At 35.8% G+C, this 16,646-nt stretch overlaps 3 protein-coding genes across 5 annotated transcripts; 2 read left to right on the top strand and 1 right to left on the bottom strand.

Annotated features, from left to right (window-relative positions):
• Positions 1-18: 18 nt before the first annotated feature.
• FAM21 (Family with sequence similarity 21) lies at positions 19-4,050 on the top strand. Of its 2 annotated transcripts, XM_064358312.1 has the most exons (9): positions 19-231; positions 283-602; positions 650-842; positions 986-1,181; positions 1,227-2,177; positions 2,217-2,301; positions 2,351-2,528; positions 2,581-3,640; positions 3,693-4,050. In XM_064358312.1, the coding sequence occupies exons 1-9, from the start codon at positions 112-114 to the stop codon at positions 3,800-3,802; spliced, it is 3,213 nt and encodes a 1,070-aa protein (XP_064214382.1). In that variant the 5' UTR covers positions 19-111; the 3' UTR covers positions 3,803-4,050. The 2 variants fall into 2 exon arrangements, with proteins under 2 accessions (XP_064214382.1, XP_969485.1); XM_964392.4 differs by having other exon boundaries at positions 1,227-2,301.
• Positions 3,807-8,758, bottom strand: Tango5 (Transport and Golgi organization 5). Of its 2 annotated transcripts, XM_064358313.1 has the most exons (7): positions 8,546-8,562; positions 8,278-8,492; positions 7,915-8,141; positions 7,722-7,867; positions 4,735-5,020; positions 4,528-4,687; positions 3,807-4,477 (listed from the first exon to the last, which is right to left on the bottom strand). In XM_064358313.1, the coding sequence occupies exons 2-7, from the start codon at positions 8,479-8,481 to the stop codon at positions 4,052-4,054; spliced, it is 1,449 nt and encodes a 482-aa protein (XP_064214383.1). In that variant the 5' UTR covers positions 8,482-8,492; positions 8,546-8,562; the 3' UTR covers positions 3,807-4,051. The 2 variants fall into 2 exon arrangements, with proteins under 2 accessions (XP_064214383.1, XP_008195020.1); XM_008196798.3 differs by lacking the exons at positions 8,278-8,492; positions 8,546-8,562 and adding an exon at positions 8,623-8,758.
• Positions 8,759-12,664: 3,906 nt separating this feature from the next.
• LOC103313468 (uncharacterized) lies at positions 12,665-16,037 on the top strand. The gene is made up of 2 exons (XM_008196799.3): positions 12,665-14,758; positions 15,734-16,037. The coding sequence occupies exons 1-2, from the start codon at positions 13,163-13,165 to the stop codon at positions 15,734-15,736; spliced, it is 1,599 nt and encodes a 532-aa protein (XP_008195021.2). The 5' UTR covers positions 12,665-13,162; the 3' UTR covers positions 15,737-16,037.
• Positions 16,038-16,646: the final 609 nt, after the last annotated feature.

The following is a 16,646-nucleotide window of genomic DNA, read 5'->3' as shown; positions in this document are numbered from 1 at the left end:
GTAATAGCCAACCCACGAGTTGAAAGTCCCCAAGTCAGTTTTTGACAGATGTCAAATTATTATTATTATTAATGAAAAATAGCAATTACAGGCCTGTTCAGCGCTTTAGAAATGTCCGGGGCCAAGCCGTGGGAGCGACCATGGTCCATGGACGAAATAATCCAAAATTCGGACAATTGGAATTTAGCCGGAGATGTGGCCCTTTTGAACACTCTCAAGGCTTTTGCAGACGTATTTCGCATTTTTGGCCCACATTGAACCGTTTCAGCGTTCAATTTTTAGAATCTCCTGACTCGAACAACCGAAATCAACAATAACTTGCAAAATTTGACAAGCTCCCTGTCTGAGACAAGTCTCCAGTTGAATATAGCCCAAAACGAGTTTCAAAGTTTGCGAAACAGCCAGTTTATTGAAAGTCGGGTTTATGAGGACGATGAGACTTTGGAGGAGCCGGTTGAGGCGAAAGCCGAGGAGAAAGAGGTTGATAAGACTGAGGAAATCAGGTTGGCGGCTTTGAAGGGTTTGGAGGTCTTGGAGACGTATTTTGAGAAGGTTGAGGTGTCGGTCAGTGACAGTGAAGACGACGATATCGACTTGCCCAAGTAATTTTTTTCTAAATAATTTACAAAAACTAGTTTGTCTTTTCCAGTTTTGTCCTCAGACCCAAAGACTTGTACCTGGAGCGCCCCCTTCCGTACGTAATCGGCTCAGAAGAGTGGCAAAAGACGTGGCACGTGGGCCTGGAGGACTCGTCCAGCGATAGCGAAACTGAGAAAGTCTCAGATAATTTCAGTGAAAGCGACTCAGAATCAGAGTTGCCAATTATTCCCGACAGAACACAGGTACTTTACACATGTTTTTCCACTGGTTGAGTTGCACTTGATCCATTCATTATCATAATTTTATTGGTCTATTAACCGGCCAACCGAATTTTTTGTTTAGTCGCGATCCAGTCGCCATGGGCAATATCTGGTTCTTTTTCCAGATCAAGGGCACCTCTGATACCAGTTCTGAGGACTTGCGAACTGAACCGAAAAATTTCGTCAATTCGAGTGATAGTGAAAACTCAGTTCCGGTGCAACCAACTACCAACTTTGCCGAAGAGTTGGCGGCGAAATTGGGGAACGTGATTGATCAAGAGTACGTCAATCGACGGCCAATCCAGAAAACGCCACAATACGGTAATTGTTTTTGGAAGCGGACCGCAGACTAAACGCTAATTCCAGATAACCTATTTTTCGATGAACCGCCGCCTTTGGACGAACCTAAGGGGTTGTTTTCAGGGGGTAAGGGCTTGTTTGATGACGATGATGAAGCCACGCCCCCAACCCCCAAACCCGAATTGAGACAACCCCCAAAACAGGACTTGTTCGATAGCGATGATGATGATATTTTTACGAAAAAAACCACCTCTTATTTACAAAATCCTGTCAAAATGCCCTTGTTTAGCGACGAGCCGCCGGCCCTAGACGACAAGAAGGTGGCTAAACCAGTGGGCGGGGTTTCAATTTTTGGGGGCGGCGACTTGTTCGATAAAAAATTATTAAGGCGGCAGCCAAGCTCCGACGAGGAGGAAAACGAAAAATCGTCACCCAAGGGGCGGGGCGTCAATTTGTTTGAGGAGGAGCCAAGTGATGAGCCTCTAGTTCCCGACGACCATAAGTTTGTTAAACCAGTGGGCGGAGTTTCAATTTTCGGCGGTGGCAACTTGTTCGATAAAAAATTGTTGAGGCGACAGCCAAGCTCCAGTGACGATGAGCAAAACGAAAAATCACCACAAAAAGGGCGGAGCGTCAATTTATTTGAGGAGGAGCCAAGTGTCAAACCGAAAAAAGTGACATTGTTTGATGACGACGATGACTTATTTAAAGACGATCTTTTCTCGTCAAATGCGACAAGAAAGTTCACTTCTGGTCTTTTCGATGACGATTTATTTGCACCAACAAAACCAGAAACGAAAAATTCCACCGATTTATTCGCCGATTTAATGGCAATTCCAGACGATAAAAATTCCATTAATGTCGATAGGCGTGAAACGCAAAAAGAGGCGGAGTCTCCAAAACCTAAACCACGCCTTTCGCTATTTGAACCTGATGATTTGTTCGCGTCAACGTCGGCTAAAGCACTTTTTGATCCTAGCCCACCCCCTGACCACGAAACAACCAATCAGGGTGAAGGCCCGCCCCCTGACCACGAAACAACCAATCAGGGTGAAGGCCCGCCCCCTGACCACGAAACCCCCAATCAGGTTCAAGAGGAGGAAAGCGTGGAGAAACCGCCCCCGCTTGACGCAAACAAGACGTTAGTACAACAAATTTAACCATCTTTTTATTTTTTTTTCGCTTTCTAGTAACAAACCAGGAAAACTCAAACACAATTTGAATATCAACGTTGGGGCCTTAAGGCCGGGCTCATTTCCGCCAAAACAGACAGATGGCGCAGCGAACGCCACTGAAGCGCCACCACGTGACCATCACACGTCATTTGATGAGGCTGACAACGTTACAGTGTTACCAAGTGTCACTAAAGTAACTAAGACATCACTTGTTTTTTTGGCAATTTATCTTTTTTTTTAACTAGGATAGGGCCAGACGACCCCTAAATAGGCGCCCGTCAACACGAAAAGGTCGAAAAGAAGCCTTAAAAAAATTTGAGCAAGCAAATAGCACGTCACGTGACCCCATACTTGAGGTCAAGTCGGACAAAAATGACTCAAATTCGGCTCAAAATCGGCTTGAAGAGCCCCCTGATGATTTATTCGAAACTGGGTCACAAAAAACCGGTATTTTTGATGAGTCACGTGACACTTTCGCGGTTAAAACCCAACCGAATTTGGCTTTGTTTGACGAACCTCCCGACGATGATTTTTTCGAAAAAAATGACACCAAAGAAAATCCTGGTCTTTTTGATGAGACAAGCGACGATCTATTTGATATAAAGCGTAACTCACCCGAAAAAGACTTAAATCGAAGTCTTGGCTTGTTTGAGGAGCCCCCCGACGACTTATTTGAGTCACGTGACGACATTTTTAAGGTCAAAAGTGAGACTAAACCATCACGTGATGACATTTTTGAGGTTAAAAGTGAGAGTAAACGGACACGTGACGACATTTTTGGGTTCAAAAGTGAGACTACATCGTCACGTGAAATTTTTGAGGACAAAAGTGATACTAAACTGTCACGTGACGACATTTTTGAGGTTAAAAGTGAGACTAAACCGTCACGTGACGACATTTTTGAGGTCAAGAGTGAAACTAAACAGTCACGTGATATTTTTGAAGCTAAAAGTGAGACATCGTCACATGATATTTTTGAGGAACCTCCAGATTTATTTGAGTCTACGACCGAAAAGGGTGTTAAAAGTGAACCCAAAGCGGACTTAGGATTGTTTGATGAAGTTTCAGACGATGATTTGTTCGGTACTAAAGTCGAAAGTGAGGTTAAGCCTGTTGAGTCACGTGACATTCCAAAAATACAGTCAAGTCAAGTCAAAAGCGACATTTTCGGTGATGAAGACGACGATGATGATTTATTTAACGTGAAAAAAATGCCAATTCAATCAAATAAAGCTAAAAAGTCGCTATTTGACGACGAGGATGATGATGATATTTTCAAAAGTTTTTCTAGTGCGAGTGTTAAAAGTAGGTACTTGTGTTATTTCCAAACAGTTGTTTTAATTTACCCTTGTTTCAGAACCGGAGACTAAAGTTGCGACGGAGAAAAAAGTTCCTAAAGTGAGTACCATAAAAAAATTAGAGAATACGAAGCCAGACGATGACCCCTTATCAGCACTTTTACAATAATGGGTTCATCTCAAACATTTATTTTTTGTAATGAAATCACACATGAAGGTCATAATCACGCTAAAAATTGACTAAAAAGTGAATAAACCGTAAATAATACTTGTATACAAATCGGAATGGTTCAACCACAGCCTTCCTTGACTAATGAAGCAAGTCGGGAAACTCCCTCCATTAACCAAGGAAGCTGCGGGTTCAACAAAAAAATAACCTCCAATAAAAACAACAACAAACTAAAGTGATAACCCTGACCTAGTCTTTTGCTACCTTAGTAGTTTTCTTCTTGTGTATCCGCTTATAGTAACTCTGAGCAAACGAATTGACTATCGACACGATAAAATACAAAATCATGGCAACAACGAATTTCTCAAAAATCGAACTTAAAACATTCCCACTTTCGACCTTTGCTCCCCCGCCACTTTGATGCAACTTCGATTTTTGGCCATCTAAGAAGGCTTTGAAAGGTACTTGTAGCTTCTCGCCCACGACAGGTATGTACTTGAGCCATTGCAGGGCCGTAACAATAAGTGTTTCATTGAATGCAATTATAACAAACAATTTCTGGATGTGCATCTTGATGATGGCTTTACCGATAAGAGTAGCCCCAAAAAATGTCCAAAACGGGACCAAAAAATGACCACACGTGATCCCGGCCAAGTCAAACAATGGATTCGGTATCTGTACACAAAAAAATTAATAAAAACAATTAAACATGAGGGGATACCAACACTTGCACACGCCAAAATCCCTAAAAACCCAACCCTCTGGACCAGCTCCTCGACAAACAGTTTTCCCTTTTCGATCAAAGTGAGCTCGGTTTTGTTGTTTTGTTTCCGTTTCAACTCTTCAAACTCTTTCAAATCGTCGTCTTCGTCATCGGGATCGATACTAATACAAATCAGTGTTGCCAACTTAAATTAATAATGTACACTTACCCGGAGAGTCGCGCCGCGCGGGCCATGAAATAAGGGGGCAACTCTCCCAAGGCAGTCCCCGCCCCCCAGCACATCGCCTCCAATCGTACTTTCGACATGATACTTAAAATAGACACAGCCAATGGATTTCGTTCATCTGGACATATTATTTCATCGGGATAAGGCGGCTCTGGAAAATTTAACGACTCGCATTCGTACGCAGCGAGCGTCACGGCCGCTATATGGGGGCCCAAGTAAAGTAGGAAAGTGTGTAAACCTGTCCCCAAGCCCACCGATGACAAAATACCTAAGAAAAAACAATCATTTGGCGACTGCCATTAGAAACATTTTAACTTTGAATTAAATTATTCTCAAAATGTTTGAATTTCCGTTACCAACACACGCCTTCTCAAATTGAGTAAACTTTACACAAGTTCTTAGCCTTATCTTTCATATCAATTTTTTTTCAAAAATTTTTTGCAAGGCTTTATTTAAAATATCACAGCTCTCGAACCTTTTGCCATAAGTGAATAATTCTTTTTGCATTCAATAATCAAATGTTCGAAAAGCCGACCAGAATTTTCAAAATTATCAACTGTCAAATTTCAAGGCTGGTAAGATTTTTTCAAAATAATTATCAAAAAACTGCTGTAACTCAGTTTTTTCAAGTAGAATGACCGTATTTTCTTAACGGCAATCGATAGAAGAACATCAAGATTTATAGTAACTTTTATAAGCACGTCCTATACCTATCTCTTAGTGAAACACAAGGTGACCCAGGGCTGCGTAATCGGTCTATAACTTTTTTGTTACTTGAAATATTGCCATGTCGTTTTAATTATCCGATAGATTGACTTAAAAGTCCACAAACTAAAAATATTTTTATTATACACAGGGTGTTGTACACTAGGTGGTGAACTAAAGCTATATTTTTTAAAAGAAACACCCTATATATTTTTGCATTATTAGATTTTACGTAAAAAAATAATGTAATTTCATATAAACTGTTATGGGTCTATAATTTTTCGTTTCCGAGTTATTCAACTTTTCGTTATAAAAAGACCAATTTTTGAAAATTCACTGCGTAGCCGCCTATGAATTGAATATTTTCCGATAAATTTCCATCAGAAAAACTCAAAATAACCTATAGTTTTAGCAACAGTCGACTTTTACTTGAAATATGAGGTAATGTACAGAAAAACTAATTTTTTTAATGGAACACCATGTTAGCATTTTATAAGGTTTCTAACGATATGCGATTTGTATAGCAAATTAGAAACGATTCTTTAAAGAAAATCTTTTTTATTTATTTTATTATTAATTCTTTGTTTTTATATTTCCAAGATTTTTCTTGTGTATCCTTTTGTTTATAGATTCGAAGCTTTTTTGCATTATCTTAACGGATTTTTTATTGAAAAGTTACAAATAAAAAAGAAGTTTTATTTGTTGAGCTCTGTTACCTGTTAAAATTAAGAACGTATTTCTGATACACCCGGTATACTATTTGCGTGTCTCAAGTAAAAGTCGACTATTTGCTAACGCAAAGTTGAATAATTCCAAAACGAAAAAAAATAGATCTAAAATAATTTATATAAAGTTACATTATTTTTTGTGTAGAATCCAATTATGCAAAAATATATAGGGTCTTCCATATAAAAAAATATAACTTTGGTTTACCAGCCTGTATAGAACAGCTTGTGTATAATAAAAATATTTTTAGTTTGTATACTTTAAGTCGTATAATGAAAAGGGCATGGCAACATTATAAATATCAAAAAAGTTATAGACTCCTGGGTCACCCTGTATGTAAAGTAACTCAGTCTGCCATCAAATTCTGCACTTCTTCAATGAAAATGGGGGACAAATCGAAAATTTCTTGTATTTAATTGCACAACTTTATCGTATTTTTATCGATTAAAAATGAAAATAATGAACTAAAATACGTTTTTACGATTATTTAAAAAACTGTAAGAGATAGATATAGAAAATACTGATAAGTCTCCATAAAAATTCATGCTTTTTGATTGCCACTGAAAAAACAGGATCATTCCATTTGAAAAAACTTATCATTTTTTGATCATCACTTTTAAAAAATCTTAGTAGCCTTGCCAATTGACAGTTCACTTTAACCCTTGCATATGCAAATTTGCATAAAAAAAATTGACTTTGTCAAAAACTGATAGATAAGTATTAACAACTAGGTTACGTTTTACTCAATTTGAAAATGTGATTTCAAAAATGCATCAAAATGGGTAGTTACCATTTAAAATTAAAATACTTCTAATGTTGTCCTAAAAGAATCATCCTCTATTGCACCGGGTGTGTCAAATTGGTATTCGCACCCTTGTAACTTTTTTATTTTTGCAAACAAGAAACACAAACCATATACCTATATTTTTTAATGAAATGACAAAATCTATTGGATAAGATTATCAACACCCTGTATAATTTTTTGTACCATTTGATAGATAATTTTACTTCTAATTTTAAACATGTCACAATATGACAAAATAATATGTAGTAAACAATCAGAAAAAAAATTAAAAACCGATCATTTTATCTAAAAACAACAACGAAACCAATTATTATAAACTTATCTTATCAACATTTCTAAGTACTCTTGATTCGAATAACTAGCCATTTTTAAATCAAATTTCAAATGAATGACAAGTCGGGATGTTTTTTCACACTTTAATTTTTTCATATGTAACAATTTTTCTTGAAATTAACTATCTACAACACCCAATTTTTGATGATTAATTATTGTTACGCCATCGTAACTATGAGGTGTGATACATTTATGCATTTTTATGCAAAAAATATACAGGGTGCCATTTGAAAAAAAAGTTGACATCACCGTTTTGACATATGTCATAGTAAAAGCAAATTAATAATTATGTCAAAAGATTTTGTCAATTTATTTAAAAATATATGTGTTATATTTATACCAAATACCAGAGTGAAACACACGGTGTATCGCCAAGAGGTGTGGCTGGGGGCGGGCCTACCTAAACCTATCCAATACGAACACCAGAGGAGTTGCTTATAAACGATTTGGATGTATGATTGGTGAGGACCGGCCGTTTTCACCAATAGATACGATGAGAGTAGCGTTAGTGTGACAAATAGGACGATTTTCTTATGTTCTAGTATTCTGAAACAGGTGTGCCAACACAAGGCAAAAAGTCGTGGCCTACTTACTTTCTACCATACGTTGTTAGTAAAACTATGACTTCTTTTGTCGAATATTCGAGCGTAGTTAGTGGTCGTTTCCATAACACTAGACTTTCCCTCTCTTTTCGTTCTTTCTCTTTCCTTGTTCGTTCGGTTAAGTCGCCGCCCCCGGTTGGGGTCTCGTCTGGGGTCACCGCCGCCCCATTGGTGGAGTTTTCGCGACGTTTCGTCATTTTGTAGCCGAGTCTTTGGAGCTAAAACAATAAAATAAATTACGATCACTCTTCGACGGAAAGAAACCAAAAACGCAACGAAAAAACGAGCAAAAACAAAACGAAAAAAGCGTCTCTCGGGGGCCCCCCCGCCTACAGACTCACACTCAGGCCCTACCAGCTCTATCTTATTGCCGGTAGTCTTTTGTCCCTTTTTCCTGCACTCGTTCTTGAGCTGTTCCTTGGTCATAGCAAGGAGTTCATCGGCGGGTTTGCCCCTCACGGGGTTGCTGCTCGTGGCCACATTCAGTGTTCGATTACTGAGAGAACTGACAGAAATCGAATTTTGTGACGTTCTCGAGCGGATTTTTTTCCCTGCCATGCAGCTCCCGGCTAAAAAAAGCCCCCCAAACGTATTATTAGCCCAGAAGGAACGTGGACCTAACCTCAAATTACATCGAAACGGATCGTGATGAGAAGCGAGAAGCAAATTAAAAGTGAATCGAGGCTGAAAGGCACTTACTTGTGTTAGTTGTGAAGAAAATTGGAAAGAAAAGCACACATCACACAAACTCAAGAGTAAAAGTTGATGAGTGACGTATGACAGGGGGGCGCTGGAGTGAGTGTGTATTCTGTGGTAGACAGTTGACAGTTCAAATTTGTTTTTAACAGGTAAGTCAATGTCTTGATATTTATTAATGACCGGTTTATAGAAGCCTTATTAATTTAATTCGCAATTAAATTCGTGATTATCTGATCACGTGACCAAACTGAACAATTTGATTGATCCATTCCTGTTGTTAACTTTTAACAACGAATTAGATTTTAACAAAGCTTTCTATACACCGGCCCTTAAGGTCGGTTTATAGAAAGCTACATCAAATTTTAATTCGGTGTTAAAAGTTAACAATGCGAATAGACCAATCAAATCGTCTCAATTTGGTCACGTGACCAGTTAATCACGCATTTAATTGCCTGATTAAGAACCGGTTTACAGAAGCGTCATTAATTTAATTCGTAATTAAATGCGTGATTAACTGATCACGTGACCAAATTGAACAAATGTGATTGGTCTATTTGCGTTGTTAACTTTTAACAACGAATTAAATTCTAACAAAGTTAATTCGATTAAAGCTAATTCCGTAGTTAAAAGTTAACAACGCAAATTAACCAACCAAACTGTTTCAATTTGGTCACGTGATCAGTTAATCAGGCATTTCATTGCGTATTAAATTAATGACACTTCTATATACCGGTCCCAAATATTATAAGCAAAGTGTAATTTGTCTGACATTCTGTCCATTTTCAACGGTTGTGCCTAAAATTAAAGTAAATCAAATAACTGAATACTGACCCACGAACGTGTTTTTTTTAAATTTGGTATCGTTTTTCAATGTCATAAACGGAAAACATTGTGTTCGCGTCCAAAACATGGTAGTAATTAATAACTAGAATAATTATATTTATTATACTGTTATCACTGGGAAGTTGTAAAACGTGTTGTATTACTTGTACTTAACCTAAAATTAGGCACAGGTAGGCAATTGCTTATCTGAATTTGTGTTTTTGTAAAGGTTTTTAAATATCGCCGAGAAAATATCTGCTTAAAGCTGACTCGTAATGTAAGTTGTTTTATAATGTAATCCAGAAAGGTTGTCCAAACGACACAATAGGTATTTGACTGTAGCTATTTTTTTATACTTGGAAGGAAATAAGTGAATAATCTCATTTATCGGAAGAAAGGAAATATAAATAAGTTTTGAAGATTACAAAAATTGCTTATTTAATTAAAAAGAATACTTCCATAGACAGAAAGTGATCAGGAGTCATAAGTATGATATGTTTACTGAAGAAGTAACGAAAAAGTCTCTAAGTTGGAAAGATGATAAAAGATACCTTTTACCTAATTCTACAGATACATTATCTTATGGACACGTATTAGTAGTATCATCATAGGTACATTCATGGACATTGTTAAATAAATCGCTTTTTTTATTAGTGTTGAAGTAATAAATTAAGAAAACAATAATTACAATTACGGTAATAAACATATGAACGAAAATTATAATTTTTAATTTATTAACTTGCTGAATGAGACTTTTTTCGGAAATTTGGATATTCTTCATTGAATATATCTATTTAAATTTTTGAATACAGTACTTTACAATTTTTGAGTTTTTTCATTTATTGCTCTCATATTTTTAGCATATCTTTCAAATATTTTCAGAGTTCTTTTCTTTACATCATCGATGTTTGATGGTATTACTACTGTTTTGTTTCTTAATTCTGCTAGTTTCTTGGGATCATAATTATTGTAGTTCCAATTCATCTATTTTATTATTAGCGGATTCTAGTTCACAGTCTGTCATAATTAATTGTTCAAGGAATAAATTTGCTGCTTTTCTTGCAATATATTTATCTACAACTTCTTGTTTGAAACCAACTATTTTTGTTCCATCTTCTAATTTGTCTATTTCAGTAATAATAGGTTTTAAATCTTTTTTCCATTTTTCTTATGACTTAAATGTTTCTAAAGATTCACTAATTAATTCGTTTGCTACTTTATCTAAACTTATATTTTTACTACTACCTGCTTTATGTTCTACATTATCGAATATTGTCTTATTTTTTATTTTACTTTTTCTCTTAATTCCAACTGAATTTAGTCCCATATTTAGGGAATTTCTGGAAATACTTTTAGATTTCAAAAATCTGTCTTTGTTACTTTTTTATTTACGGTAGAACTGAGATATTCAGTGGCAAAATTACGATTTCTCATTTGCATTACTTCATTGATATTTCTTGGAATATTTAGTTTTTTATCTTAAGTAAAAGATTTGTAACTATTTTTAAATTGCTGGAGGTCAGATTGTTGTCTTGTTCTTAATGGTGTGTAATATTCTGCGACAATTTTATTGTCTTTGATATTGGTCATGTTTATTATTTATAACAAAAATTTTACAGAATTCTTAAATGTAAGGGTGATTTAATGGACAATTTGGTTGCTAGAATGTTGCTGGTGTACCTATCCTTGGAAAATAGTTAAAAAGATAAATGCATTAAAGAAAATGCTTTCTGCTTAGTTATAAAAGTAAAAAAAAACAATAATCTACTATTTATTGAAACTGAAATCTAGAAAATGAATTTCAAAAAGGCAAAAAATGTTTTCTATTTTTACATACAGGGTGTCTCAGCTAAGACTTTCGAGCTTAATATCTCAGTTATTTGTCAACGGATTGTTATGAAATTTAGAATGCACATATTTCAGGAGATGGTATTTCAATTAGGAGCAAAAAATTACCTTAAGTTTAAAAATGAAATTTTAATACATTTCTTTTATTTAAAATTAAACCAAATTACCGTTGGATAATTAAACCTCGAAAAATAAATGGCTACACAATAAATTAACCAAATCGCTCGGCTGATCCAAGAAAAAAAATTAAATTTTGTTGTTAAAAACTTAATCCAAATTTTGAGAGTAATTTGGGCAGTCACCTTTTGAAACAATTGATGAAGCATTTCTATGCGGCATTTTGTGTACCACTGAAAAAACTGTTGAAAATGTTAGAAAAGTAAAATTGTTTTAATTTTGCGAAATTACCTTAAAAGCCAGCAACAGTGGCTGAAATTTCTGTGTTGTTGAAAAAGGGATCAATATTCGCCTATGGATAGTGTCGTTGGACTTTTTGTGAAATGTTATTTATGAAATTTAAAGTTCAAAGAATCGTCAATAATTTGAAGATACAGGAAGCGTACCTGAACTAAATCAAGTGAGGACAAAACACGTCACTGGAAACGAAGCAATGGTTGGAGCTGTAATTCAAGCTTTTGAAGAGAATCCAATCAGAAGTGTACGAAACATTTCCAAAGTCCTGAATGTTCAAGTGTCTAGAATTTTTCAGTTGTTGTTCAGTCTTTTAGTTCTTTTTGAAAGAATTAAAGCATCCGGTACCAAAAGTAAGTCAAAAATATTGTTTTTTAACTTTGTATGGGTGAGAGATAATTGTGAAATGTCCCTTGCGTGACAGTTACGTTTCTGCGAGTAGGATTGACCAAAATTCAATGGTAGTACTCATTTGTCTCATAGAGATCTACGCTTTTGCATCTGTACCCACGTTTTTAACAGTTTATTTCTCATTTTTCTCGCAAAACAAACGTCTTCCACGAACGAGTTTTTTCTGACAGCATTTTTCACTGACGATAATTTTTTTAATATAAGTCTTAAAAGGCTTAACATTTTCAAAAGGCAAGTAAAAATTACGTTTTCAAGATTTGAGTTGTTGTTGCATGAATTGGATTTTAATCTTTATCTTCTAAAATGTGTGCATTTTAAATTTCATAAAAATCCGTGGACAAATATCAGGCTCGAAAGTCTTAACTGAGACAACCCTGTATATCAATAACATTACAATAATAAATTCTTCAGTATCAATCGTTTGCGAGAAAAATGTAAGAGATATATTTATTTGCTCTTGATTTACATAACTAAGAATATAATAAGAATGGATCAGTTTATGAGTTTCTGGGATAATGAAATTTATTTTATCTGTGCAGAATCAATGGATCCAGCACTAGCAGATTCTGACTACGATGGAGATCTTCTCAGTATATCTACCGATAGCGACATAAGTGAAATATTCTATTTATTCTTTCACAAATATCAAGTGTTCAATAATTGTTCTGGTCGTGGTATGCTGTGGTTTTCTCTTTCTAGCATGAACGTAGGTTGCGTGATAAGTTCATATGGTTTGCTGTCAACTGTCTAAATGTTGTCTTATTTTTGCATTTAAGAGTTTTTGATAAAAATGACATTGCAAATCATGATAATTGTATGCAAACGTTCAAGAATTAATTTACTTTGCAAGCTCAGTTTAACGTGTGAATTTTTGGCCCTAACACTGACAGCTGTCATCTGTCATTGTTTTGTAATGTTATTTGAGAGATATATTTTTTGTGACAATTGCCACACATAGACGATCTGACCAGAACAATTATTAATCACTTGTTACTATTGTTCATTAACCTTTTTCAATTCACAGCCACCGTCTGGAAAACCAGACAAGATGCTCGGTACATCGGACTTCTGTAGTCTTCTGGGGACAAGGGATGAGTCGTATTACATCGATAAAACCACTCTGTTAGAAGTTTTCTTTAAATGTGGTCGCAGCCGAGTGCTGCTGACAGCTCCACGCCGTTTCGGAAAAACTGTAATGATGAAGGCTTTTTTTGAGTTGCAAGTGCTAACAGAAGACTATAAGACGCCATCAGAGGAAACATTCCAAATAAAAGTAAAAGAAACAGCTAATTATAAGCGGTTTGAAGAGCATCAGTTAGAAATAACCAGGAATCCAGATTTGATGAACAAACATTTTGAAAAATATCCCACATTACACATTTCATTCAAATGTGACCTGCCAATCGAAAGTTTTTCTAACGCAGTTGCATTCTGTAGTGGGATTTTAAGTGAAGCCTTCAAGAGCCATAACTATTTAATATCGGAAGAAGCATTAAGTCAATGGGACAAAAATATATATGCCAAATGGTTGAACGACGACTGGGATGAAAGGAGAGCAAAGGATGGAAAGTCGATATCTGACGGTTTGAAAACTTTAGTCCGTTATGTCTTTGAGAACTTTAACAAAAAAGTAGTACTACTTATCGACGAGTACGATTCGGTTATCATGCAAGCAATATTGAATATAAAGGCAAAAGATGAACTAGCGACGGTCATACAGTTTTGTTTAGGTATAATCCAAGCTACTGTTAAAGAGAATATTGGGGAAAATTGGGTAGAGTACGCATTTATCACCGGAATTTCCCACATCGCCGGAATAGGCCTTTCGGGTTCGAACGTAAAGCCTTTCAGATTTCTGGAAAATCACTCCTTTGTTCCTTACTATGGCCTGACAACTAGGGAAATTCGGAACTTGTTAAGGAGGACATATCAATTTGATGATCAGCGAATTGCTGAAGCAGAAAAAAAATTCAACGGTTATTGTACAGTTCGTGGAGTAAAGATATACAACATATGGTCTGTGCTGGAATATGCTAGCAAAACTAATAGCGATGATTTCACTTATGAATGGCAAGACACCGGATATATAGTAGGTCTCAAAGAGGCTTTTAGATTCCCTGAAATTATGAAGATATTTCAAACAAAATTACTGTTGGATTGTCCCATAGAAATTAAAACAGTCAAGTGCTTAACACTAGAAGATGTTCTGGATTTGGTAAACATAATAGGAGGAACTGATCCTCAGAATGTCGATTATGCACGTCCTGAACTCTTGTTCTCATTTATTCTCGAGCAAGGCTATTTGTCATTTGTAAAGAAGAAGCCTGGACTGCTGGTAATACCCAACGACCAAATCAAAAAGCAAATCAAGGATAAGTTAACAGACTTTACCATTCAAATATTTGATGGTGATACTACATATATTGACAAGTGCAAAGAATTCCTTCTGAAAATCTTTAAGATGAACTGTGATTATGACGATTTCAAAGAATTTCATGTGAATCTTGAAGTTGTTCACCAAAAATATGCAGCAGGATGGAGTAAAAAAAACGAAGCGAACATACGTTGCATAATAAAAATTCTGGTCGATAATTTGAGATTTAAAGACTGTGCTGAACTTTTGTTTGATTTCGAAAGTCTTAGGGTAGAAGTTAAAATACGAGGATAAATTGAAAAGTCTCCGGCCTAGCTAGGGCGTTTTTCTTGGATTTTTTGTTTTAGCTGGTCCAGCAGGGAAGCATAATATGGGCCGTTGATTGTTTTTCCTTTTTCCAAATAATCTATGAAAAGAATACCCTTAGCATCCCAATACTGACTTTTCCGGCCGACCGAAGTGTTTTCGCTTTCTTCGGAACGGGTTCCCCCTTTGCAGTCCATTGTTTAGACTGCTGTTTGGTTTCGGGTGAATAATGGTGAATCCACGTCTCATCTACAGTTATAAATCTTCGTAAAAAATCCACCGGATTGTGTTGTAAGCGGGCCAAACACTCCTCAGAAATCATTTTTCTAATCAATTTTTGCTCTGGTGTGAGCAGTCGCGGCACCCATCGCGCAGATAACTTTCTCATATCCAACACTTCAGTTAGGATGTAATGTACCCGCTCCGTTGAAATGCCCACAGCTTCTGCTATCTCTACCAATTTTGACCGGCGATCATTCAAGACAATTTTATGGACTTTTTCTACAATTTCTTTGCACGTAGCGGTTTTTGGTCGTCCTGAACGTGGTGCATCTTCCGTGCTTTTACGACCACGTTTAAAGTCCGCGACCCAAGTTTTAATTGTCGTGTAAGAAGGAGAAGAGTCGCCCAATGTATTGTCCAGTTCAGATTTTATATCCTTTGAGGATAGCCCTTTAATAAAAAAATATTTGATCACTGCACGAATCTCAGTTTGCTCCATTGCGCACAAACACCAAACTACATCGAATTCAAACAACTGGCAAATAATTATTATTTGACCGATGTTTTTGATATTCCAAGGCACGACTAATAAAATATGAAAGAATATAATGCCATAATAAAATCTGCCAAATTTGCATCCTATCTAGGCTAGGCCGGAGACTTTTCAATTTATCCTCGTAATGTTGGATTTTGTTTTTATTAAAGATGATTTTGTAGTGATTTGGGAAATTAAGTATAAGGAAAGCAACAAAAAAGCCGTGCTTAGCATAAAGGACAGAGGGAACTTAAAAGTACTTAAAAATAAAAATATAATCAGAAGTCCCGCAACACGTTGGGTTCTAATGGGGACTAACATGGATGAAAATGGACAGGTGTCAATTGGTTACTTACAGAATAGCGAGAACTTTGATGATATAACATTAATTCCCTAGTTTTGTTTTTTTAAAACTTTGTTAGGGTAATTTTTTTCCTGTATTTCAGAAATGTTTTTATTAATGATGAATATATAACTTTGATGGAAGATTTTTTTTTATTTGTTTTACTAATATTTTGGAAAATATAGGTACCAAAAACGTGACGTTTCTGACGGTCTAATCATGTTTGGTATTGTTTTTTTCAAAACCTAATTTTGGGGTGCAGGGTCTTTAGAGAAATTTCACTTCTTTTTAAAACTTTTATTAAGAAGAAAAACTATTCTAATCGTAAAATTTGGGCAAAATGTGTAAAACGCTAAACTATTTAGTAGTCGTAAATCTAATTTAGTTGATTTGCAAGCCCATTGTAAAACCTGTATTCTGTGTTGTGTAAATTTAATTATCGGGTTTGTGCAAACAACCGTTTACGTGGAACGTGTGCACGTGGAACAATTATAGGATTTGAGATTTCTTATCGGCTTATAGCGTGATTTCTGGACTTTGGTGTGTACAACACATAAAAAATAAAACAATAGTCTTAATTTAAATTACTTATTTTTCCGTTGACCGGTTATCAATATATTTAATTAAAATCATATACTAATAATGAAACTAACCCCTTGAACTCCAATAATAATAAGATTGTGGTATAGGCAACCAAATATACAGCATTTCGAACGATAGACAACGGATGTCAAAAGGTTAGGAAATAAAAT

The sequence above is a fragment of the Tribolium castaneum genome, chromosome 8 (assembly GCF_031307605.1).
Source record: "Tribolium castaneum strain GA2 chromosome 8, icTriCast1.1, whole genome shotgun sequence".
Lineage (NCBI taxonomy): Eukaryota > Metazoa > Arthropoda > Insecta > Coleoptera > Tenebrionidae > Tribolium > Tribolium castaneum.
This window is presented reverse-complemented; position numbering and strand designations above follow the sequence as displayed.